Source organism: Melospiza georgiana, chromosome 5 (genome assembly GCF_028018845.1).
Source record: "Melospiza georgiana isolate bMelGeo1 chromosome 5, bMelGeo1.pri, whole genome shotgun sequence".
Classification (NCBI taxonomy): Eukaryota; Metazoa; Chordata; class Aves; order Passeriformes; family Passerellidae; genus Melospiza; species Melospiza georgiana.
In genome coordinates, this window is record NC_080434.1 from 762,025 (window position 1) to 789,791 (window position 27,767).

At 35.1% G+C, this 27,767-nt stretch overlaps 1 protein-coding gene across 2 annotated transcripts in view; it reads left to right on the forward strand.

The window, feature by feature from the left end:
- TUSC3 (tumor suppressor candidate 3) overlaps positions 1–27,767 on the forward strand; it is a 107,310-nt gene that overhangs the window by 78,623 nt on the left and 920 nt on the right. The window contains exons 7-9 of one of the 2 annotated variants that reach the window (XM_058025015.1): positions 5,972–6,035; positions 18,408–18,482; positions 21,207–21,297. In XM_058025015.1, the coding sequence (XP_057880998.1) occupies positions 5,972–6,035; positions 18,408–18,482; positions 21,207–21,297 (230 nt within the window). The remainder of the gene's footprint in view (positions 1–5,971; positions 6,036–18,407; positions 18,483–21,206; positions 21,298–27,767) is intronic. The other variant, XM_058025017.1, reaches the window with a different exon arrangement.

The window sequence follows — 27,767 nt, forward strand, 5'->3', positions numbered from 1 at the left end:
GGTGGTGGAGTCACCATTCCTGGGTGTGTTTAAAAAAGACTGGATGTGGCACTGGGTGCCGTGGTTTAGTTGAGGTGTTGGGGACTTGATGATCTTGAGGGTGTCTTCCAACTTTGTGATTCTGTGAAATGCTGTTCATGAAAAACATCTCAATTTCTTTTGTTTCCTAATTAGAAGTAATGTGGTTTGGCTTCCATGTGTTATGCAAGCAGTCCATACTCCAGAACAACTGTTTACAGTTGAACTTCTGTCACAGCTTTTCTTTCAGTAGAATCACTGTTTTGGTTGTCCAGCTGTAATGAAATGTGCAGTAGCATCACTTTTCTCTCAGAATTTTTTTACTATTTTTAAAGTTGATCAAAAAATAGTCAAGTTGTTAAGTAAGGCATCACAATTGCAAAAATTTTTTTTTTCCTTAGGCAAGTAGGCTAAGCTATGTCACTCAATCTTCCCCAGCCTACCAACATGCTGTTTCAGACATCGTGGAAATCTTCATCTCTGTTGAAGTCTCTGACCTATATAGTCTGTGTCATATTTCACATTTAGAGGGAAGATATTTGTTCCATCCATTTTGTAACATGGGAATTAAGGCTTTAAGGGTAGCAATGTTTTATTCCTAATGAGAGGTTTAAGTTCTGAGGTTTTTTTTAAATCCACAAAGTATGATTCTTTGAAGGCTTTCTGCATCCTTTGTTCTTTTATTATTTTGTGATGAATAAATATGGAAGAAGTCCCTCAGAAATAATTCTTGTTCAGCAGGTTATGTCAAAGCCTCTATATCTGAGCAGTGTTTGCAGTTTCTAGATTTGTGAGATAATCTCTACTAGCGGACGCCTTTGGTAGTGCTCCTAGCAACCCTAAATAATGCAGTATAGGTATAAAAGCTGTCTAGGAACAACCAAAGCAGCAGCATAAACCAGGGTTTGTATACTAACTTAAATTATACCAGCTACCCTTTCCAGCCTGCTAGTCTTCAAAAGTAAGGCAGCATTTCTCCACTTTTCTCTAGGGCTGGAAAGGCAGATCATATTCTGTGCTTGGTGCCAGATGGATTTCATGGCAGGCAGCCAGCACAGGCTGTTTCAGCAGCCAGTCCTATGAAAACTGGTTGCTGTCTCTTGTCTCAGTTTTTGGTTTGAGCAATGGTGAACACAGGAATGAGCTCAGTCTGGAAAGTGTAACTCATATTCATTGCATTCAAAAATGAGGGAATCAAAGAGTCTGTATGAGATTGTTGGGTTTATCTGTATTACAAAGATGCTTAAAAAAACACCAACACTAAATATTTCTTTAAAAGGGTTGATCTCATCCACAGCTATTAAACCCACCCTTCAAAAGTGGCTGATATGATTTATGGTCTTGTTTAGTGAGTCTGAATACTTGCACTAACTGTTGCACCAAGGACACAGAAAAAATAATGAACACATGGAGTTTTATTTGAGGTCCAGTTGATTTTCTAGATATCCTACTGGAGTAAGGTGCTTGACTAAATGGACTAGAATTACGAAAAGTACCTAAGTACAACATCTAATAATTCTGTCTATTCCTCACTATTTTGTATATGCTGGAGTATGCATTTCAGCTGTTTTGTTAATCCTGGTCTTGCTTGTCTCTAACTGAGCTAGATGGCATTTCATGTAGAGACATTGCTTAGAGAGATTACTTGCTAGGATTATAATACATGAAATTTTCACCAGCCTGGTGAACTGTTGGCTTATATTTGAGTTAGAAATGTTTATAAAACTAGTAATTGTTCAAAAGAAATTGTTTAGTTCAGGTGGGTTATTTTCAAATTGAAATTTATTGTTTCTGTTTATTGTTAGATAAAATGAAGATTCCTAGAAAAGATACTGTCTTAAATAGCTGACTGCACATTTCTTACTGTCATATGTGGTCTTCATTTTGCTAGAAATGCAAATTCATTTATTTAGGATTTCTGTTAGCAGTAAGTGAGTTTAGATTTATTTTGTGTTTAATACTACATTCATTTTTGAAGCCATTAAGCATCATTTACAGATGTCCCTTTTATATCTGGTTATCTACAGTAATACCAATTGCCCTACTAAATACTTGGACATTTTCCTAACTATTGAATAATGATATGTGATTAGATTAGTCAGAGGTTTCTTTTAGTAAATTAACTAGCTTCAAGATTTCTTGTCTTTCTTTAGTTTTTGAGATGGGATTAATATATTTATTTACTGAGATTCAGTGTAGTTTAAGTTCTTTAAAATAAACTCATACCCATATTATGTTCCCAGCTGGTGGCCATTCTCACACATGTGAATAACCTAGGCCCAAACCAGTATCACCTCATGGTTTTTCACATCATTCGTCCCAAGAAGAGTTTTTTAGGGTTGGCTGCTACAGGAGAAATAGGTCACTGGACATGTGCCATCCCCAGCAGATAATAGTATTTTCTGTGATGGAAAGAAAGCAGGGAATTAGATTAGGCTTCTATTCTGAGATTTTCACAGACCTGACTAGACCAATAACTTCAGAGCAAGTCCCCTGTTGAGTTTGTAAGTAAGTTAAAACAAATACTACTACATTGGAATTAAAGAAGCATATTGGGAGTGCATGCTTCAAGTGAAGCTATGTGAAACTGTGCTGGTTTTAGAAAGCATAATATTTAAATAAGTAGCTGCTGTAACAGAGTCAGAAAGCTTCAGCTTTAGAGCTGAATAAGATTTTTTTTCCTAATCTTGCTGGGTAGTTTAAGCTGCTTTTGAAGTGTTACATAGTTTGCTTAGAAGAACACCTGTCTGGAGAAATGCAGGTATGATAATGAAATCATACTGTAAAGCATTTATTTATGTACCTTGATGTTGGGTTTCAAAGTGTTTGCTTTACTGGATGAATCATTTGTCCTCATAAAATGTTTAAGCTTTTTCTGTACTCAAAATGCAAAGGTCTTGAAATGATATTGTGGGACAATGTTTTAGAACTTCTGCTTTTTAAACATTTAAATATTGCTGAAAGTCCTGCTGTTCCTGGACTTGGAAATTATGTAAAATCTGAATTGATAGAGAAAGTTACATAGTTCTTTTTCTCTCTAAATTAAGAGAAAATAACATCTGCTTATATCTAATGCATGTTCTTGGCAAAATTGGTGGTCTTTAATTAGAATATGCCATTCTGAAGGCTCAATCATAATTAACTAATCCATGGCTTTCTGTAATGTTCCTTTCTCTGATGAATTTCACCCTGAATGTTAATGTAGTGAAAGAAGACAGATTAATAGTGCTTATCCTAATGGTGGGGAATTCATAACTCTCTCTTTGGGGCGGTTAACTACTCTGTTGCTTCATTGCTTTCTACATATGTTAGCTTGAACTTGGCCTGTTGTCTCCTTCAGGGCACAGTCTCCATCTAGGGATTTCTTCAACATACAATCCAAATTCAGTTCATCATTTTCAAGAGTAGTTATTAGCAAAATTGTCTGCTTTTGATCAGTTTTCAGTACAGTTTTTAATTAGGTATGTGTCATATCTCGTAAACTCAGGATGAGTTATTTCTCAGTTATCCCAAATTATACTTTGTGAAGTAGCCTTGTATTTTAGGCTATGACTAAACCCATCTCAGTTTAATCAGCTCCCTTCACCCTAGTGTCCTTCCTGTGCATACCAATAGAAAATAAGCATTGTGATGTTTGTTTTAAGAAAGCATCTGAAATCATGTTTAATTTTGGGTAGTCCAAAATTCTTCTTGCCTTAAGAATTAGCTAATGACTTCCAGAGGCCCTGTTTCTCCTTACTTTGTTTCTGGTTTATTTACACTGCTTTAACAGAAAGGAAAAAGCCAGCACAGATTATACTTAAGTATATTACTGAACCATGACAACTATGACTCTTGAAGGGAAGTCACAAACATAAGCTGCATTTAGGGAAATTTAAAAAGGATATTACCTTGCTGTTATCCTTGAGTATTCTGGTGTGGGATTTTATATATATTTATGTATATGTGTGTGTGTGTGTGTGTACCATCTGCAGTTCAATAACACTAAATATTTAATGAGTTTATGAATAGTAGATAAACATTTAACACAATTTTGTAAAAATATGCATGCATTGAACAATTGTTTGTCACTGCCGAAGAAAATGGCCTGATTTAGGGATATGATTATTCCAGTTCCAAATTAAAATATTTCTTTTTTGAAATAAGACCTGATATGGGAGAATATTGGAGTTGGAAAAGGACTGGTTGTTTAAAGTGTGTTATTCGGGCTCTGGTTCCCCTGTAAGCCGTACCACCATGACATTTGCTGGTGTCTGTTGTGTGGCAGTGCTAATTGTGTGGCTGTCCAGTTTTCTGCTCAAGCTATGGTTGCCTCTCTTCCGACAGATTTTATCTTTGCATCTTACCTGTTCCTCCCTCTTGCTACCTTTAAAATAAAAGAGAAAATCTGAGTTTATTATTGAATTTATTTAAAGCACTTGCCTAAAGCATTTGCAGCCAGATAGACTTCACAGAGTTTCCAAATATTAAGTGGATTCAGTGTCAAAAAGCAGAAAACATAGCAAAACCAGAAATTGTAATGGTTTGCAGCTTCAAATAAAATTTCATGAGAATGTCATTCAGCAATCTTTTTATAGAAGGAAAGAAGTAGTATGAAAACAAAGAAACCTCACATGTGATCAGTTCTGTTCTTTAGTTTGAGAATTGATAAATAGGTAATCCTTCAATAGACCTTTAAAAATGTTTCTTTGAGTACATTTCTATTTTAGGTAAGTATGAGTCACAGAGAGACATGAATTTCAAAACTTGATGAGTCAGTGGCCATTGCAGTGTACAGAACTGGTGTGGGGGGGTACATTTGCATAAGTATGTATCAATGCACATACAGACCATTCTTCAAGTGGCCTCAAAGTATTGTCATATGCTGTAGAGAAGGACACAAACAAAAATACCATACAGTTCTCACCATTCGCTCTTCAATAAAAGCTGTTTGCCATAATTTTTTACATTAAATACTGTTCTTCTGTCTTCTGAAAACTTCTACTCTGGTTTTTTTTTGTCTCAGAAAGTAGGTTTTAAGGTCCACTGAGGAAAAAACAAACTCTGCAATTCTTTTGTGAAGTCGTTAATATCAATTCCTCATAAGAAATGGGATGAGGTACTGTCATAAATTCAGATGACTCACAATAAGTTATCAAATGCAAATTATTTTGGTTAATCTTCATCCCTGGAATAGTCTGTCACTTTCTGTACTTACCAAGCATTGCTCCTGTTGACCCATAGCTATAGAGGAGATGTGCCATGCTACTGTTTTGAGTATTTGCAGAAAAATGTCTTGGGGAAGCCATTTGAGGACCCTGTTGATCACACACAGATCTATTGCTAGGTAACTTTTAAGAATAATGTACCTAAAACATTTGTAATGTTCAATGGGAGCCCATTAACAATACTTATTTGGAATAGAGGGCAGTAGACTGTGTTAGATTAGTATTAACATTTATTTTACAATATTTTCATTTAAATAAGATGGTTTATGCATTAGGAACTTTGATGGACACTGTACCTTACTGGAGAACAACAAAATAGACTTTGTATGAAGAAACTTCACTCAATCTGAGAAAGACTAAAGTAGAATTATTTGTTTAAGGCAGGCTTCAGTTTTCACTTTTGTAAAAACCATGCTGTGGCATGCCCTTGATTTCATCATCTGCCTTCTGAAAAATTGTATCACTTGAGCAAATAAATGCATGTTCTTTATTTTACATAGCAGCACTGTGAAAAAGAGCCCAGCATAATGCCTTCCTGTGTGAAACATTGCATTTACTCTATATATGTGTTTTGCCTAAATTTTTAATAGCCCTTTTTACTAAAGCTATATAAATAAACTGTACTATTAATTTCTAGCTGTTGCTGCCTGCATTTTTCTGCAAAACAGGTTTTATTCTCACGTATCTGGTTGTGCCATTTTCAATGGATTTCTTAAAGAGGAATTTTTTTCATTTTTATTTTGCAGAGTTACATACATGGAAGCAGCCAGGCTCAGTTTGTGGCAGAGTCGCATATTATTCTTCTGCTGAGTATCCTTCAAACAGTGATAAATATTAAAAAACCCAATATGAGGTGCAGTGTACTGTTAAATAAAATTGCTCTGGCAGTGAATATCATTGAGCATTTAAGCAGGTATTCTATTTTGCCTTACTTATCATATGTTTAAATAAATATTCATTGTTGTTTCTATTTACTGCCAAGTAACACTGGCATTGCTTTTCACCTATGTTCTCCTTGTTATCTCCTTTGTTAGTCTTGTGCTTGGTTACTATTCTTAATTATTTTTTTCTTTTCAGTGTTCCCTTTCCAGTGGTAAAAACTAATTTTCCTTATTTTTTAATCTTTCTTATAATAATTAAAAATTCAATGAAAAAATAATTTTATTTCTTTTTACTTACAAGGAAGGCATACAGAAATTTAGCGACTGTGCATGAAGATGATTTGTCCTCCAATAGTCCTTGGATTTTTTTCCCCCACCTAATATAAACAGTTTACTACTGCTTCTTGCAACTAATAACTCAATCACTTTTGCTCTGACATCACCTCCTCACAGAAAGACTTTGAGACCTACATTTGCTCTTTCAGTCCTAATGGGTCAGAGAAAGTTAAGTTGGGGTTTTTGGAGTAGGGCTGGGGTCGGGTATTTTTTTTTGAAAGTTCTAATAACTGTAAGAAAAACTTCTATTCTCTCTGGGGTTTTAAAATCCTGATTCTTTCCATCTTTCTTCACTGAATGAAAACTTTAATTGCCACTAACCATTTTTAAAGTTCAGTAGTTCCATCACAAATACCTTTCTCTAAGGGGAACAAGCAAAAGAAAATAGTATTTCCCAATCTGCAGTAAGAGATGGATCCCAGGTTTATGATCGTGGCACTCTTTTGTTCTCCCTCTGAAGTTATGTTGCCTTGGAACCTGCCCTTCCTTTAACTTCCCTGTCTGCCTTCATCTTTGGCATTTCCTATCCAAAGAGAACACCCTCATTACACCTTCATTGCATTCATTTGTTTGGGATCCATTTTGCTACGTTTGAAACCTTATGTGCTTCATAAATAGCTATTATTAATTTGGTTTCAAAGTTATGATCATATTTTGCAGAGAAAATATAATATTTGCAATTGGACTGAAATGCTGTTTCCAGTTCTGGATCTCCCAGTCCAGGAATGTTGCAGACTTAAATTGAGCTAGTCCAGCAAAGAGCCACAGAGATGATTGGGGGCTAATCCTGTGAGAAAAGGCTGAGGGAGCTGGAACTGTTAAAGCTTAAAGCAGACTCCTAGGGAGATCTCATCAGTGTGCATAGATTCCTGACTGGAGGACACAAAGAGGAAGGAGACAGACTCTCTCAGTAGTGCCCTTTGAGAGAACAAGAGGCAGTGGACTAAAACTGAAATCAGGGAAATCAGTCTGAAGACAAGAAGATGCTTCTTACTCTAAGATGTGCAAGCGTGGAAGCAGGTTACCCAGAGGGGCTACAGAGCTTCCATCTGTGTAGAGTTTCCAGCTGAAAACTACCAAGTCAAAACTCAGTGATTATTATTTTTGATGCCTCATTTTTTGAAAAGTACACAGAGACAGATATTGCATTTCATATGAAAAGTTTCTTGTTTATTAGATAGAGTATGCATCTTACTGGTACCACCTTTATGCTTTCCTTTGTAGAGCTGCAATTTATTATTTCACAGTTTTCTGCTTTTCGTGAACTGCCACAATTTAAACTGTTATCTAAACCAAACCCATTGACTGCTTGAGAAAATAGGCCCCCAAACCAGAGAGTATTACAAATAAAAATTGAGTTGATGACATACTTTCTCTGACTCAGGCATGAAAGTGATATTTTTTGTTGGCAGATACTGTCTTTAAACCAGGAAGCTGGCTGGCTGCATTAATGCTGCTGTCTGAAAGAATCCTTTCAGTGATGTTGTTCGTTGTCACTTGCAGAAAGAATTCTCTGAGGTTTCATTTCAATATTGTTTAAATGAGTTTTTGGTCACACACAAATTTCTCAATGAAATCTTTCACACAAAATCTTGACAGAGTTTAACAGTTGCTCATGAAAATTAATATTCCTTTATTTTTTCAGTGTTGTTAGTAATTTTGAGCTGCTCAATTGCTCCTTCATTATTTTTTTAGATGTTGTTATAAAATGTGGGAAATAGAAAAAAATATGCAAGATTAATCGTATCCTCTGAAAGATGCATTGAATTTTAAACCAGGACATTACTATTCTGGCAATGTACATGTTTCATTTGGTTGCGTCTTTTTACTTTGTGGTAGTAAGCTTGTCACTTCTTGCTAGACGTTGAAATGCAATGTTTTATTTCTCTATAAAGTGAATTTTTAATACCTCAGATGAAAAAATATGAGTTTCCTTTGCATTTCTGTATTTTGTTTTAGATAGTGATCCTACCCCATCTGCTAGGTGATTTCTGTATAAAGATCTGGTTTTCCATGCTTTAGCTACTTAATTGGGACTTGGGTAAGAAGGACTTGTGAAGATTTCAGATACAGTTTAAGTCTTTTTATAAGGCAAAATTAAATTCAGTAAAATCTATAAAATTTACTGATTACATACCAGGTATATGTACGCGTACAGTGTACTCACCTGGGACTGGTAATAGGGGTGAATTTCATTGGCACTAGGGGTGGGCTGACCCTGGCCTGCCAAAGCCACTCAGCCACTCCTCGGCTGCTCAGGGGACAGAAAATGCAGCAAAAGGTTCATGGGGCAAGATAAGGACAGGGAGAGACTCGAGGAAATTAATTGAAGTTACTACCAGTCAAATCAGAGAAGGGTAATGAGAAACAAAACCAGATCTTAAAATGGCTTTCCCTCCACACCTCCCTTCCTCCTAAGCTTGACTTTACTCCTGATTTATCGACTTGGTCTCCCACAGTGGTGCAAAGGGATTGAGAGTGGAAGCTGTGTCCGGTTCATCACAATGGTCTCTGCCTCTCTTTCTTCCTCAGGATGAGGACTCATCACCCTCTTCCCTTGCTTCCTCCTATGGGAGAAAGTTCTTCATGGGCTTAATGAGCTACATGTCTTTATGAACATGTAGCAGAGAACAGTGAAAGGACATGGCTGGATATCTGAGGATCATTAAGGTTGGAAAAGACCTCTAAGATATCATGGTGCTTACATTACACACTGCTGTGACTTCCAGGCTATTACTTTGAGCAATCTGTGTTATGCTGACAAGATGACTCTGACTCAGTTTTGTTCTTTGGCTCCCTTTTCTCTTGTATTGGAGAGTTAACTTAGGACATAATTATGGAAATCATAAAAGTCTTGATTGAAAGGGATCTTGGAAGACTACATACTGCAGTCTTCCTGTTAATGAAAGATTATCACTAACACTGGAGCTTGGCTTTCTTGGTGTTGTCAGGAGCAATTTTTTCAAAACCTCAGGGATGGAGATCACGTAATCTTTCTGGGCAGTTTCAGCTGTGAAGCTGTTTTTCATCCAGTCTGAACCTTCCCACCTACAGTTCATGGTGCATTCTGGTACGAATTACAGTCTTGTCTGACATAACATTTGGCTTCCCTTTGGATTTCTTTTGCCAGCCTTATAGAATTGGTGGGAGAGCTTTAGTGAAGCTTTCATTAAAAAATGAAGAGAACACTCTATGGAATAAAAGTATGTGATCCTTTATGTTTTAGCTTTTTATTGCCTAGGAATAAAACAAAAGCCAAGGTTTGCTTTTATTCATGCCACATTATACATCATTGTTCACCATAAATTGACAGTTTAAAAAAAAATTTAAAAAGAAAATATTTTTATCATTATTTCCAGAAAAAAAAAAAAAGTAATATGGAAAAAGAGTTAGGTATAAATTTAATTTGAGATTTTATCCATAAAAATATGCTGGTCTTTTCTATCTGCTTTCAGTTTTCTTTGAAATTGGCCAATTTTTACATCCTCCCCAGAAACAAGAAATCCTTGTGATTATATGCAGTTGAGAAGGAAGTTTTATGTAATATATATCCCCACATCATCTTGATAATCAGTGCTTCAAGCAACTAGACTCAATTCACACACATAATACTTTGGAAGGGGTTGTAGAGTTATTTCAGTATAGAGACTTTCTGATGAAGTAGAAAATTTATCAAAAAGTCATTACATAAATAGAAGTATAACTGCTGTAGAATAAATATGGCAGATGCCACAAAGAAAACTTAAATAGGAGCATGGAATAGATTTTTTTAAAGTGAATTTTGTTTTGATAAATTTTATAAAAGCAGTGATGTATGTGGAGCTGTGAACATGCTAGGCATTGTGCAGTCTGTAATTCAGGGTTTTGCTCTTGAAAGGTTTGCGTATCTGTAAGGACCCTAGGACTACACAGTTTACACAGAGTTCACTTAGTTCACAGTCACAATCCTGGTAAGGCAGTGTAATTGTGTGCTCAGTATCCACTTCTACCAGGCAAAAAGAGCACATACCTAAACACATTTTGATTTAGCAATAAAGTTTATCATCTTCTCAAGTTATCATTAGTTTGCATCCACATGTATTAGTGCAGCAATTACTTTTAAGAACATAGAGAAAAATTGTGCAAAACAAAATAAACAAACGGAATAAATTATTCAGGCATTTTTTGAGCCAGATTGACTATAAAGAATGTTATAGATTCTAGTAATCAATTAATAAATTCTTAGTTCTTTTTAATCCTTTTTTGAATTAATTATGGGATAATATTCTATAGAAATGAATTTTCAGTGTAAACTTCATGTAGTATGCAGAATTTATTCCTTTAGGATTTTTTTTGCCTAATATTTGCACAATAAATATATTGTGTAACTTTAGTATGTAAGTCATGGGAAGCAGTCCATTCTCTCTCTTTTTTCCTCTTCTATTATTTCCAAGTTGAAAAATTCTCTTTCCCCACGCAGAAGATGTTCCAGGCTTGTGGTGTCTATTCTTGCAGCCCTCTTCTGACAGAAATTGGGTCATAGATAAGAGGAGTCAGCAGAAATGATTGGGTACTAATAAAATTTTTTTAAATGCTGAGTAGGTTGACATTCTTGGAGAGACAAGAAAGAGAAACTAAAGACAAGGGTATTGAAGTACTGTTGCTAGAGTTATTAAGAAGACATAAAGGCAAAAGAGAGATAACTTTGGAATGAAGAGCTGTCATTGCCTAAGAGAAATGACATGCAGTAGACTGCCCCATCAGTATTACTGTTGTAATTAACTGCAGTTGAATACAGATAGTGGATATGGCTGTTATATCCAAAAAGGCATTGAATGTGCAGCTGTAAATATTGCTCTGGGTGTCAAGATACAGCAAGAAAGATAAGGAGTAATAATTTTTGATAAGTTGTGTTGAAGTTAAAAGATTTCTTAAATTCTTTTATTCCTCCTTTGTGTAGACACCATTCAGTATTTCTAATGAATTTTCATCAAGTTTTTATGTCATTCCCCAGAGAAATAAAACTGTTTTGAATGTAATATGTCATAGTTTTTTCCCCTTTTGTAGTACAGTGGATCCCTACTTTAATGAGTAAATTTAAAAGTAAATATTTTAATTATCAAAAGAGTTTCAGTTATTAAAAAATTTCCTTATTTACTTATATAACATATTTATATAATATAGCTCCTGTACAAGAGATATATTAACCAAAACCCATTATTATAGGAATTTGCAGTTATGATTAACCTGGTATGTTTTCTCGTTATTACTATTAAACTTTGCATTGATGCTGATTAAATACATGCACCTAAGTAAAAATGGAAATGTCTTTTCAGTTTCCTAATTTGAATTCCCAAGGCAAAGTTTAATGGGACACCTGTGTAGGTGGATATGAGATACTGATGGAAAGGGAAAAGGACAAAGCTTTTTGGTAGCATTAAAATGACACCTATTATGAAAGAGATAATATTTCCTGTCCTACGGAGGGAATTTAAATTAAGTGTATTAAGTGCCTCTGTGGCGTGAGGAAACTTTTCCATAAGATGAATGTAAAGAGATGATTTTCTGTATATCAGAGTCACTGAACATAAGAATCTGAAATTTTGAGTTATAAGTTAGTAGAACAATATTCACTTAGCTCTCAGCAGTAAGATTCTGTCACTTTTGCATCAACATGCACAACTAGTTGTGTGTTCCTCAGAAATTATATGGTAAAGTGAATAAGGATGGTAAATAAAGCAGTGAGACGAGATTATTGTATTCTTGATCTTAAGGATAAAAAAGAAAGAAGACCACGGTGGATAAAGTTAGGACTAAAACCAAAATATTATAGCATATTTAAGCATGCTTCCTAATTAACTTTGGAAATGAACATCCAAAGCAGCAGAACGTCCTGTACATTTTCTGTTATTTACTTGCATTAGCTGCCAGTACTGCCTGTTACCCTTGTAACTTATTCTGATTCTTCTGGAAGCTGTCTGATTCCTCCGAAATGGAGTGAGGCATAAGGAGATGATAGCTAGAAAAATCTAGACAGTTTCATGTTAACAAAGTCTCCTACTGCTCGCAGCGCAACGCTTGGCCTTAAAGCAATTCATAATATGACCCTTTAGAAAAGACATTAAGGTTCCTTAAATGGGAGAGAGATATGTAGAGATCTTAAATTTACAGTTGGGCATTTTTAACACAACATGAAGCATAATTCATAATCTTTCATCAGCTAATGGCAGTACTCTGGAATTGGTGAACTACCTTCACATATGGTGTGTGTCGTCTGTATGAATTTACCAACTCTGAATTTCAGTGATTTTCAACAATTTTCAGTTTCTGGTTAAAATTTTCCAATGCAAGTGCAGACCCCTGCAAAGCTAATCTGGCTGTCAGCTGCTCTGGCAATTGGCCCATTTTTATTTGCCTTTCACAAACAGCTGACTACAGTCCACACAACAAGAGGCATTCACTGACCATGGGCTGAAGACATTTTTAAGGGTTTGTTTAGGCTTCAGTTAATTATTTTAGTGGTTAAGAAACATATTAGCTTGATAAAAGATTCAGAAAACTAGTCCAAAGTTTAATGTTTTACTTTTTGGATCCACAGATACCTTTTACTAAATGGAGTAGTCCTCAAGTGCATTCAGCTAAGAAATAAATTATATTGCCTAGATCCTAGCAATGTTGGAGAGTAAAACAACAGCCTAGACTCACACTGATGATGACTTATAGTGAGGAAAAAAATTGTGATATTCTCAAAAATATTTATAGGTTTTTAGAGAAAGCAAGAGAGATTGTGCCTGTGTGCAAGAATCAAGTGTGTGCTAACAAACAGATGAGACATCATAGGTCTAGTGTTTGAAACAAAGTCCTTGAAAATAAGGTAGATAAGGTAGTTTGTAATAGTGTTAGAATACTGAGAGAAAATTATATAGCCTCATCAATACTTAAAAATAGGTCAAATGAAGTTTGTTTTAGGAAATGTGTCTGCGTTTAAAAGTTAAATTAAGCTGTTAAGAAATTCGCTCATTTATTTGTTTCTCTGGAATGCTTAACATGAATGAAAGTAATGTACTGTTCTACATCTACCTGTTCTAGAGGTGTTTATACTTTTGTGATTTGCATGTTTATTTGAAATACATATTTGAAAATTTAAATAAATGGTTTACAAAATATAAGTAAAGCTAGAAAAAGATATTATGGGGCAAACCACACTATAGAAATTTGCAAGAGGGACAGAACTAAACCTGAAGTTTCATTAGATGTAATCTATTCAACCAAAAAGGTCATAAATAATAAATGTAAAAATCATTTCCCCGATGTTAGTTTTAGCTGATCCTAAATGTGAATAATTAGGATGTAAATCAGGCTGAAAAACTCTGAATGTTTGGTTTGTGATTTAACACAAACTTAATCAGGTATCTCTATGCTCCATTTTGCAGCTGAATTAAAACAGATTCCAGAGTCTTTTTCTTCTTCTGATGCTGTTGTATGGCCTTTCCATTCTCAGATGTCTAAAAGCACCACAAGAGCAATGGTTCTTTCAGACTGTCTGTGGATTAGAGTTACAGTTTCATAAATCGAAGCTGAAATTAATCAAATTAATAATAAACTTTTTCACTATAGGACATTCTATATTAGTGTGAAACCTATTCTCTGCTCTGTTAAAATGATGAAAAAGCATGAAAAAGGAAAGTGGTATAGTATAGTTGGAATTTCAATGGTAGAAATGCAAACTTTGAGCTACTTCACTGTTGTGACATGCATATTTCAAGGAGCTGAGTAGAATTCTGTGAGTGCCAAGACTTCTGGGATACTTCCTAAAATTATTGAAGAACCATTCAGTTAAGCTGAAGCCAGAAGGTTTTAAACAGAAAGTATGTTTAGTGTTGTTGTTAGTATCATTACTACTGGATTTCAGGCCATTAAAAAATACTTAAATAGAGCTTGACTGTGTATTCATCCATAAATCCATATTCCGAAAATTTTCAGACTGTTCTCCACTTTTTCAATTTCTGATTTAGAAATCATCCTTCTTAAGTGAGATGAAATATAGGGAAGTTGGCATCTCTAACACAGAAGTTTAAGTCTCAGTAAGAAAAAGTAAATATCTCTATCAGCATAATATGCCCTCTTGTAAGGGGCGAGCGAAGAATTTCTCATGTTCTAATCATCACTCCCAGCAAAAAGCAAAGCAAACAAAAAATAAAATCAAAAGAAAAAAAAAAAAAGAGAATTGAAAAAAAAGAAAAAAGAGAGAGAAGAAAAAACCTCTGTAGATATTTCTGTTGATCATATTACTCCTTGAAAAAAAGTATGTGCTTTTATTTGTTCCATGTCTGCTAAATTGGACCATCAATTTTTAAAGATTGAATGATAATCTATCCCCATTTTAGGTAACAGTAAACTGAGCACAGGCTCAAGTGGATGAATATTTTGTTCTCTAGTTTTTCTTGCTCATGTGTTATTAAGCAACTGCATGATCTGCATTTTAAAAGGTACTTGTTTCTTTCTATGTTTGTAATGCTAATGCCAGATTTTGCACCCTTGGCAAAAAAACAACTGAATATGAATGAGACCACCAAACTTTTTTCACAAAAGTAACGAAATGCTAGTCAGGCTATTTTCTCTCTTTCTTTCATTCCTCACTTACTGCTAATTACAAATAAATTTGTGATATAAAGATATAAATTATGTATTACAATCATAAACTTTGGAATGATCAGGTTTTCTTCCTTTTGGGCATTCTGTGATTAAATTTTCTATTAAAATATGTTAATAATAATAAGTATCCAAAATTTGCTAACAATTAGTTTTATTTTGTAAGATATCTATAATTTTGATTTTATTGATCCAATATTTTTTGTTTTGTTTTGTTTTGGATTTAGTGGTCTGGTTTTTTCCCTATTTCTGATAACTCATATTGACCTTTTCAGGGCTCAATATTTTATTCTGTTACTACTGGCCATTTTCTGTGTAAGCTTATAAATTGTGATTATTACTGCCTTTTTCATCGTGCTTTAAAACTGTTGTTCTTTCTCTATCAAAATTCAAAACCTTTTCAAAAACCCTATGTAAATAATATGTTTTCAATTTTTATGAAAACCTATCAGCTAGGAAAAGGAAAAGCAGAAGTTTCATATGTAAAAGTGTAATAATTTGGGAAGGTATATAACAGGATTTACACAAAAAAATCAATAGAGGAATAAATTCATAAGAAAACATTTGCTTTCTATGGCTTATCTGAGTGCCACATTCCCCTCATCTTTTCAAAATAGTTTCATAATGCATAGTGAGGCAGATAAAGAGGAATTGGAAAATAAGTACATCTTTTGATGCATCATTTTTTGCAGATGAAAAACTGTTCAAGTAACCACTTGCTAAAATTTTACATTCTGCACTATTAGAGAATTGTGATACTGTAAAAGATTATTTTCAGAGCTGGGACTGCTGCTTTGTGTTGTATAATATCAAGGATTGTGAAGGCATAAGATAGAATGTTAGAAATGAGTGAGAAATAGTAACAAGCTATATATTCTCTGGTAAAAAAAGATAATTATTGTATCAAAATGACAAGTCGGGTTGAATTTTTATTTCAGCAGCAGAGAGCTGAGGCGAGTAGCGTGCGCAGTGTGGTAGTGTGGCTGTGAAGCTGATGCCATTGAAGGTAAAGGCAGCAGTGAGGCTGAAAGCTCAGCAATGCTGATTGAGGTTAGAAAACAAAACTGAAGCAAAAATAGTGACAGCGTTGGGGAAGCTTTAGGGGTAATGATGTGAAGCTCCAAAAGAGAGGGGAAGAATTCCCCAGCACAATTCATGTGGTTACGGATCTATAGTTCTCAGCTGCAGAGCAAACAACTTACTTTGGTGAGATTGTTGTTGCTGATGGTAAGAAAAGTGAATTAAACTCATGGTCTGCTAAGAAAATAAGAACTTTGTTACAGAAGAGAGGTCTCCCAAATGGCTTTTTAGTGTGTGGTTGGTTGGTTTCTCAGAAGCAGCCAGGTAAGAGAAATAGCAAAGAACCACACTATGTACTGGTACTGCATGAGATAATCAAGGAAAAAAATAAAAACCACAAAAACATTTACAAGGTATTTCAAAACCATTGCAAAAAGTAGCACTTTCCCAAGAGGACCTGGTGAGTTACCTTTACATCTTGGGACTATGAGTTTTTTTTCCCTTGACTGTTAAACTCAGGAGAAAAACACTACTAAAATCTAAGTGAGGAATTGATAAAATAAAGTTATTAGGTAATGCTGCCTTAGGGGCTTTTCTTTAATAGGGTAGAAATACATATGGAATATTTTTTCTCAGCCCATTTTGTGACAACTGCCTCAATTAATTAATCTTTATGGTTTCGTAACATTGAAAAATGAAGAACTGAATTATTCTCATTACATTCTCCCCAATTCTTTTTCCCTATGGAGAGCATAGCAGTAGAATAGGAGATTCCCAGTCTCATGTGCTCGTGTATCTGAATCTTAACAGGTAAAACTTTTAGAAAGCAATTTTTGTATCATGGATTCCAAGATTATTTTTTTTCACAGTATTTTGCCTTTTTTTTTTTTTAGTATTTTTTCAAGGGCAGTCATAAGCTTTTGGAAGACTTGAATGTAACCAATTATTCACAGACTAGCTCTGTGTCTTGCAGCTTGTACATGTGTGAGGAATTTAATTTGAGTTACTAGCATGATTTTAATTGGAGCTTAACTTAGGACTATAGGAAGATGTCTGCATCAAAGAGGTGATGTAAAAATTATATTTCCTCTATATTGCCTATTTGCTTCTGCCATCTTTCACCATTGATGTATACTTCTAAAAATCTTGTTATTCTTCATTTGACTTTTCTCAGTTTGTGTGTATAAAATTTGGAAGTCAAACCTGAATCAGGCTGCTCATCTCTTAGGAAGTGTGATTGTGTTAGCATTGACAGTTCTAAATCCTTTTGCTCAAGCTCAGCTTAATTAAAATTTTACAATGAAAATTTCAGATGCCTTTGAACATTTTGGTCTAATTTTGAACATTCCTAAAATGAAAAATATTAATTTATTATGATTAGTGCAAGTGTAATGTTATGAGAGGCAGGTATTACTTATGGGTCTAGCACATTTGAACTATCTTCTTGAATGGTGTGCATAAATAATATCTTATTCTTGAAGTCTGTAGTCATCATGCCCTCGGTTAAGTACTGTTGAAAGCTGGAACCTTATTTGACCATCTGTAAAAGTGTGTTGCAGTTTGTGTTTGCTGCTGTTGTGACCTATGGTTCTCATGATTCACACCTGTTCAGAGTGGCATTCAGGCTCGCCTCTGCTTCAGAACAGATGTTATGCACAGTAGTAACTGTTCCTTTTTGTTGGTATGGTTTCAAATAAACGATCAGGAGAATGGCTTAAGAGCTTGCTAGATTAGTAAAATTGTTTTATTGTTATGTACTTGTTCACGTTTGTAACAGTCATAATGAGACAACAAAACACTGAAAGTGACTGAGGACTTTGCTTCTGAGATGTTTCTCTGCTAAACTGTTAAGCAATATGACACTAAAGAGGGAGTTAATGTCTTATCTAAATGCAGAGGAAGATAAACCAGTCCAACTGCTTCAGTCTGTGTCAAATAACCACTGAATTGTGTGCAATTGCAGTGAATGATTTCTGGATCTTACAGTTTTTGCTTTTTAAAAATCTTTTGCTACAATATACAGAATATTTTAAAATATTGGGGAATGGCTATTTCCATAACTGTCCAAAATTTGTGTCCTACTTGATGACTTCTCCTTCTTTGATTTTTTTAAAATCCAGAATGCACAAAGAAATTCCTGCACATTTTTGCCACAGGTGAATGTATCAGTACAGTACAGATTGTGATATGCATTTGTTATATATGAATACCTCCGTTCATTTTATGAACTTGAGAGCTGTGGTTCATAGATGTACCTTTGTGGCTTTCTGAGGTATCCACACATCTGCTGCTTTCCTTGACAATGGCAATTCAGATGCTGCTATCACCATGGGAATGGTACTCCTGAATGAAGCTGCTACCTCCAAAGGGGATGTTGGAAAAAGGAGAAGTAAGTTGTACTTTATAGCTAAAGTAATGCTTGGACAATTAGAAGACACTGAGAAATTACAAGTGAATATCTGATTAAGTTTTCAGACAGTCTCTACTTAAACCAATGTTTACCTTTAGTTGTTTGGAAAAGAGGAAAGCATAAAAATTCTGTTGATAAAAGTACATTCACATGAAATAGTAACAGTAAAAAAATGCTTTAAGCATTTTCAGCCAAGGTACAGCTTGACGCAGTATCTCTACTACATTGCATAAATGCTTTTTGGCTCTTGAATTATATCAGAAGTCGGTGGTATTAAAAAACAAGAGTTTCAAAATGTTGTTTTAAGATGGCAACATCCAAAAGAGTGTGAAAATTATTTTATTTGGTACTCTTGCCAGTATCAAGTCTCCAGAGGAAGGTGGAAGCCCAACAGTAGGCTTAATACAGAACATACCTAATCTGAAATGTCTAAAGATATTTAGCTTGAAGTGCAATTTTTAATGTTTTTCTGAATTTAGTTGGTACTCAGAATATTTGTGAGATTTTTTTCTCAATGAATCACATAAACACACAATATGAATGTGTTTTATCCAGAATCAAAATTCCTCACTGTTATGTCAAACAAGGTTTTAATGAGTATGACATAGGTTGAAACAAAGATGCCCATCTGCCTTTGCACCTTCTATATACCCTTATTTTTCTCATATAAGCCATTGAAGGTCTTTGGAAGATATCAGAATTCCTACACTGCCTCCTCTTTCTTTTGAGGCCAGTTCTTTAGGTTCCCTGTAATACACAGTACTGCAGATAGAGCTGGCCAACCATTTTCTTTAAAAGGATTCTAGAACTCTTCATGATAACTGGGTGAATAACTAGAGATATCTCTATAGTGATTTGAAGGTCTCCTTCAGCAAGCTGTAGATGTGTCATTAATTCTGAATATCTTCTATAGCAGCTAGCTATAACAGTGGTGTCAAAGTGATACCTTAGGTTTTTTGCTTTTATATTTTTCAGATTCTGTACTGCTTTAGTGTGTAGTTCTGAGCTTCATATAAAGGGATGGTGAGCTCTCTTCACAGAGTAGGTGGACAAAACAATTCCTTTTCTAGCTTGGGAACAAGGACAACTTATCCAAATTTCAGGTCCAAGAGCATAAACAACAGTGGAATGAGGAGAGAAAAACAGGAAGGATGGGACTTCATAACCTAAAGCTACAATTGGACCATTAACTCCAACATGCAAACATACCAGGACTTATAAAACTACGAGACCTTGTGACCAATCGCCCATTCTGTACATTTTGGTTTATCTTGGGTGTAGCCCTGGCTGGGCTCTTGTGCTGCCCAAGGTGTGATCATTGAGGCCTTTAATACCTATTTTATTCTTTAGCTCTGTCTACTCTGTTCTAGGACAGCCTTCATAAGGCATCAAAAGGATACAGTGCCATAAGTTTAACTGGAATATGATTGAAATCTGTGAACACAGGCACAGTGAAATATCAGTGGAGTGCAGTAAAAACTCAGGCTCTTTGTGGCCATTATGTGAATGTTTTTTGTGGATCTGCTTTGCACTGTTCATGCTTCCAGTTTATTCATCCATGCTTGTAAATCATATTTGTGAGTGGTGATTTCTTTATAATGAAGTATGTTTATTAGGTTTGTACCTGGCTAGTTTTCTCAAAATAACTGTAGAAATTTTATATTCCAGTTGACATGTGTCACTTTCCACATGGTCAGTTTTAATGAAAAAATGCATCATTGTCTGTTTCCTTGGCTTCCTGTTTTCTCATCCTTCGCTCAAAGGCAGCACACTTTTGAAGCATGAATATTGCAAATAAATAGCAAAGAGTTGGCTGAAGCGGGAATAGTATAAGAAGAGAAATTTTTAAAATCAAAGTAGCTCACTAGAATGAAAATGTTATCTAATGTAGATGAGCTGCATCTCAGTTTGGAACATGTGCCCCTTTTTAAAAAAATTACTTGCAATAGAGTGGGCTATCGCAATCAAGAAGGTTTTATGCTATTAGTGCACAGGATGCCAACAGATGTTCCAAATTTTGTTTGTTAATTTAAGCATTTACTTTGTTAGTTCATTCTTTATCTGAAAAGATGCAAAGCACTTTCATCTGGATGGTATCATAAGATCTGCATCATTGTTATTTACCTTCAGAACCTGAAGATTTATATTGCTAGTGAGCTAAGAGTAAAAAGTAATTTGGCTGCCAGCCTTGGAACTTAGAACAGTGACATTTTTAGCAATTATTAACTTGATATAGTAGTTACTAAGCTGCCTTTACTACTACTTCAGCCATAGACGGTTGGCTAGAGACAACATGATTCCATTAGTCTAGGGACATTTTTCTAAATGGAACCTTTTTTTCCAAAAACAACAAGCAAATACCTGAAATGACATTATTTGATATGTATAATTTAATAGGCTATTAAATCCATTATCAGCAGTAAGGTGATTGCATCCATATACATTTGACTTTCAAATTTCTGCTTTTTTCTTGAAAATACATTTGCCCTGACAGGTTATTTTTTCCTAATAACCATAAATGTTATTTCCATATCTGTTTGAAATCCTGTCAGAAGATAGTGGGCTTCAGTAGTCAAGGCAGTAACATTTTGTATTTAACTGTGTCAGAATTCTCTATAAATGATTGACATAAATAATATTGTTTGTAGAGATTGCAGTTTTAAATCTTTTATGTGCTAATAAACAAAGTTATTTTCTTTCCAGTAATATGTCTGGTAGGCCTTGGTCTTGTGGTCTTTTTCTTCAGCTTCCTGCTGTCAATATTTCGCTCCAAATACCACGGCTACCCGTACAGGTAATCTGTCTTTAAATTCTCATCCTATAGACTGTAATAGCTCTGTAGAAGTTTAAGAATTGCTTTCAGCTAAACAATCTTTAATCTTTACCACTGAAGTCAATGGAAGGTGGTAGAAGCAGGAAGACTGGTGATTAAACAGCCCAAAAAGGGCTGGAGTGCAGCTGTTAAAGCAGACCAGTTAAAAGGGTTTGAGCACAGATGTGTGACATACGCAGTGGCCCCCTGAAAAATGCAGAAAAAAAACATGCCTTGGTTTGTAAGGCTTTATTAGATATTTATTTTTGTATAACTAAGATGTACATAAGACAGGGCACAAAAAACAAAGCACTGTATGCTGCTAAGATTTGACTTCACTAAAAGTACCCTTTTCTTTTGTCAGCCGCACCATCCAGGAGAGAAAGGATTATAGGTTTTCTAACTTATACATACACCTGTCAGTTAAACAGCTGCAGTTTTTCTGACAAGTGAAAAAGTAGATTTCTCTGATTAGGCCACATGATTAGTACAACAGCCAGTTTTGTATTTTTTGTTAAATTCCACTAAAAAGGATTCAGCATTGCAAAGCCAACTTAGATGTAACATTTCAGCTATAACCTTACAATTTTTCTGTTAGTTTTTGCTCTAAGACTTCAGAATTATTTGAATTTTGACAGAGCTTGGTCTCTTTACGCTATTTAATTGACATTTAGGTTTCTTCAGATTAGTTTTATTTTTTAATAACACCATACTGAAGGCAAGGAAACTCTTTCTGTTGCAATATGTGCACAAGGTTTGCTCCTGCTTTTTAGTAATTTCTGCTAAGGAAAGAGTTGTGTAAAGGACTCAGTAGCATCATACTGCAGAATTTCATCAGTATGAAATTAATAGCCATTTGGGATAGGCTGTCCTGCTTCTCACCATCCTCTCTGGAGATTACTTCTAGCTTGACTGAGTTGGGGTGAAAGGCAGGATCCAGTTATCCTAAGTTAAGCCATGCAGTTTATTAGTTACTAAAGAGAGCCTGACAATTGTACTAGTTTCATTTTTAGTTCATATTAGGAATGTTCATACCACCTATTAACATCATGCTTCTATATCTGTGCCAGACCTTGCATTGCTTTTGTGCATGTTTGCAAAGGGGGATTTTGGCTGCTGCCTGATGCCTTGGGTGTCTGAGCAGCGTTGTGAGCATCAGTGTGCTCTGTGAGCATTGGTGTGCTCTGTGAGCATCAGTGTGCTCTGTGAGCATTGGTGTGCTCTGTGAGCATTGGTGTGCTCTGTGAGTTTGCCTGCCAGCACCGTACCATTGGTGTCAGTGCAAACTTACTCACTGAATACATCTTGTACTATCAGGTATTATAAACTTTGAGCATCTTAATTTAAATGTAGGCTTTTCCCTCTTGTCTGGCTAATCTGTTTGCTGTAAATGCTAGGTGGAGTAGAGTTTTGAATTTTATTCTCCCCACAATTAATCTAGAATTTATTGAAATACCAGATGTCTTTTAATGGGAGTGTCTAGCAGAAGTTGGAGGCCTATGTAGATTTCATACTTCTCTTTTATTATCCAAGCTAAGAATAAAGGAGAGCAAGATTTGGGGCTAGGGAGCAGAATTCTATTAAAAGCTTATTCATTTGACAGGTGATACATATTAAAAGTGTAGCTGCTAGTATGCTAAAGCTGGTTAAAAAATAAATAAATCCAGGACAATGAAAAAGGATAATTCATCACAATCCCGATAAAATAAAGTAGTGCCATATCATGTTGTTACTGTGAAGAAATTACTAAATCCATAAACCAAATTCTGTCTTAAGAAGCTAATTAGACTCAATACCACAACTTATAAATCAAGTAAATTCATAAAGAAATTAACAGCATTTATGCCTAAACTCATAGGAAACATTTAATAGCTGGGTAAATGTGATGCAGTTTTCTTGGGGTTTTTTAAATACTGTTACTGCTTCTTCATGATTAAGCAAGATCTTTTGGGCTTAGTTGGTCTGTCCTGGATGGTTCCAAGTTTTCATGGTAATAAATTAATCATTCAATCTTAAATCCTCACAATCCTCTAGTATTGGAAACCATCACTGGAGCTGATCCTTTTGCTCGGCTATTATCAAATTTCATTTACTAATTTAAAATGTAGATGTGTAATTTATTTATCAGGTCCTTTCCAGTGCTAAATCGTTCATGTTTCTGTTGGTCTCTTGGGTAGCTCTGACCCAATTTGCTGTTATTTTAAATAAACACTGTTGATTATTTGACACTTCAGTGGTCACAATGTGTCATCTTCACAATCCCGCAGCATTTTTTAGAGAAGCCTCTTTGTATCTTGTGGATAGTTCTTAAGGATTTTAATGAATATACAATACACTGAGGAGGACCAAGTATATAAACTCTTATTTTTTCTTTCCTCTTTTAATTTAGTATCTTGCATTTTAACTTCAGTCTTATGTGCTAAAATCCATTAATCTTTTTGTCTGAATTCCTTAAGATCTTCCAAGAAGTTCCATTTCCACGCCTCATCAATTGATCCCAATGCAGATATATCTTAAGATGTGAAATATGTCTATCCTTTTCCTTTCACTGGTTGTAGATTTCACCTTGAAACTCTCAGTCTTTATGTGATGAATTGTCCTCAGGCTAGTAAAGTTTTGCCTTTAACAATACTAACAACAATGCATACTAATGATCTGTGAGGGAAAAAGTGACATTATGTTGGCCTGCCTAAAGCAGCAGTTAAAGAAAACTGAAATTGCTTTAATGCTATATGCATGACCTCAAGCGTCAACTTCCCTATCCTACTTAAAAAAGAAAAAAAATTCAAATATCCTAAATTGTTTTCATTCCCTGGCATTGAACAGCCAAGTCAGTTCTTTGTGAAATATCATGCATTGGTAAGAAGTGAAACAATAACACAATCTGCTGTGCATCCTCTTTTCTGCAGTGACCTCCAGGTAGCCAAGATAACTGAAAACAGAGCTGGCTATACATAAACAGTCAAAAACTGGAAAAAAACCATTATTTATTTTTCTAATAAGGTGCTCTTTAGAGGGCATGTATATAGGAAGGGACAGTAATTTTGAAAGACTTTTCGATCCACTTCAGACATTCCCATTTCTGATTTGATTCTTTCTTTCACAGGATTTTCTTCTTGAAGGCTAATGTTGGGCAAAAATTGTTTCATTAATATGCTGGTAAAATACTCTTCCATAGTATAGCTTTGAAATGGGAAAGGTGGTTCAAAGTGGGGGTCATCACGAAGGTTACTCACTAAGCAAATACAATCATCACAGATGAGCTCACATGCAGCAAATCTTTCTGCTAGGCCCATCTTAGCCATGGCAGGAATTTTTCATGGCTGTATTAATCTACCTTTTTATGGGGACGAGATGAAATTTTTCATTTTGCTAAACCTTTCACTTTAATTGATATTATTAACTGTTGAAAGATTATGTAATAATTTTATTTTATACTCTTGAGCATTTTCTCTTTATAATTCTTTCTGGATATAGCGAGTGTGTTGATATATCTTGGACAATGTTTTTAGGAAGCCTTCTCACACTATTATTTAAAGTGAATAAATGATATGTTAAATATCAGATATACTGAGTGACTGAGCAATAAAATGTAATTATAACAATACAGAATTTCATCTGTCATCTCATACACATGGGAGTGACACAGAGACTGTTCTTCACTCTATGCCAAAATCAGGAACTCTGAGTTGACTTTGCAAGCTAGGAAAGAGCTTGGCTCTCTGGAAACCACACCATAGGCAGTTTCAGCCCAAAAAGCATACAGAATATGAAAAAGAAAGAGCGTGCTAAGAACAGAAGATATCAGTTCATAAGCACAGTATTGTATTATTGGGAATTTTAGGCATGTAAATATTTGTTACACTGCTTCAAGAGGATGCAGAGAAAAGTTTCATCCATGCTTTACTGGTATTAAAAACATTTCTTGTTTTTTTCTTTTTTTAGCTTTGGCTGCAACCTAACTGCCCTAGATTATTTTTTCTGCTTTGTTTTCTGAGTGAAACTTCTACCACAGTTTCATTACTCTTTACACTTTAAATTGATCTTTCAAGCCTACGTTTTATCATTAGTTGTTTTAATCTCAATTTAAATGAAATAAACACCTGAAAATTCTATGTTTTCATAATTTTTCATTAATTAGATTTTGAATTTTTTTAGAACCTGCCTTGCAGTTGAATATTTCATTATCCAATTATCCTTCATAGCCATTATATTTCAGTATTATTTACAAGAGTGATGTGAAATTTTTTTAGTTAAACCATAAAAAATAATCAGCCTCCTGACCTATGTATTGATGGAATAGAAAATACATATTCTTTATTGGCTAGCAGATAAAATGAACTAAGCTGTGCAAAGCATGATAAATAACAGATGCCTTATTTTCATCAAAACCCCATAAATGTTAAGTCAGACATAAAGTATTCATTTATTCCATGGGGAAGGACAGTCAATGCAACAGGACACACAAATTGTAAGATGCCCCAGAGCTTGAAAAATCCTTATATTCACTGTATACACATCTGTGTTGTAATTAAATTAGTTTCAGTAAAGAAATCCTGTATAATACTAAAGTTGTAATTAAATGCAAGTGACTAAAATAGAATAGTTATTTCTTGGAAATATGGCGGAAAAAATATTATTACATAGAACAAGTAGTATTTACAGACATATGGAATTAAATTTATTAATAAACATGCGCATACTACTAACAGCTTTTTAGGTATTTCATGCACAATTACATTTATTTATCTTAAGTTTATGAATTGGTAAACCTACTTCTGATACAAAACAGCATTCACAATTTGATCTATAGTGCCCAGCAAAATTGGCTACTTTCTTTAAAACAGCAGAAATCAAGATTATTTTAAAAGACAGGAAAACAATAATACACAGTTGTCAAAAGAAAGCCTTTACATTTAGTATATTCTATACTACTACTATTAATGTGGCTAAACAGTATGTTGTTCATGAAAGAAGCTGCCCATGGAAGTGCAAGGCAACACAGTATAAAGTCCCTCTATTCATCTAAACCATCTAACAGCAGGCTGAATTCACGAAAAGCCACAAACCTCCCTATTCTTCTCTACAGGAAGTGTTGACATCAGTGCTGGTTTCTAATCCTTTAAAAGAATGGGAGATCTGAATTCTAGATGTGTGGACCTGTAGCAGGTCTCTTAGGAAGGATGTGCTTCTTACTGTGGCAAACAGTGTGGATGCTCTTCTCCCAGTAGGACCTTCCTTCTTTGATTATCACCACTAAAAACAACTCTTTTTGCTCGTATGCCTTTTACTTTTACCTATTTCTGTCCATTCCCATCTAGTTTTATGTCTGGAGGGGCACAGTTTATCCAGGCTTTCCTATTCTGCTTCACCCTGTTTTGCAACGTTTTCTTCTGTCTGTCTGCAGATCTATGCCAATGGATGTTGTCCAGTTTGTTACTCTTGATTTTTTAGAAACTGCCCACCCCCCATCTCCTCCTTTGTGGTACTCTATGGTTTTTTCATGGCATTTTGGCTTTTTATAGTTTTCCATAAAGTCAAAGAATAGCTGGGGTTGAAGTGACTCCTGGAGATTAATCACTCTTCTAAAGCAGGTTCACTCATAGCAGTTTGAACAAGATCACTTCCAGGCAGGTTTTTTGACAGAGAGAACCTCCACAACCTCTCTGGATAGCCTGTTCCACTGCTCTCTCACCCTTGAAATGAAAAAGTTTGTCCTCATACTCTGATGGAAATTGAGGTGTTTCAGCTTTCTGCCTACACTTGTTTTAGAACTTTCAGTGTTTCTTTTGTCTATATTCTGTACCATGTCTCTGAGCTGCTAAAGGTGCAGTTCCCTTACAGACCGAAACTAAGGATCAATAGCTGTGCTAGTAGCATGTTGATCCAACTGCTGTATTTGCATTTCTTTGCTGTTACACATTGAGTCCTCTACACCTCTTAAGTGTATCAATTCTAGGCTTAAGAAATCTTCAGCCCTTCCTACTCTTCTCTCCAAACTTTTTCACTACTGTTAGTCCTCTCTCTTCTCCTCTCAGATCCTTTCCTATACATGGCCTTACACATCTGGGTTATGTTTTTAGTCACATGTGCTCAGCATTCCCTTACTTCCCCCTTCAGCCCCCTGCAAACTACTCCATGAAGTAGTTCTTGCTGCCTTTTCCCAATTGTTAATCCCTTCACCCTCCAGCACCAGACAGTCGCTGTCTGATTTGCTTTGCTTTGTATGTCTTGCCCAACGAGCTTGTCAGCCTTTTGCAGCAGTGAACATCCTTATACTGATACAGTCTTTTAAACTTGTGGCACTGCTATTTATGTTTTGTTATGATTAACTAATTCATGCCATGAATGGAAAAACAGGTGAAATTAGTACAGCATGTATGCTAGTGCACACTGCATGCCTAGGAGTTGAAAGACCTACCAGGCAAAGCTAGAGGCAGTTCTTCCATTTA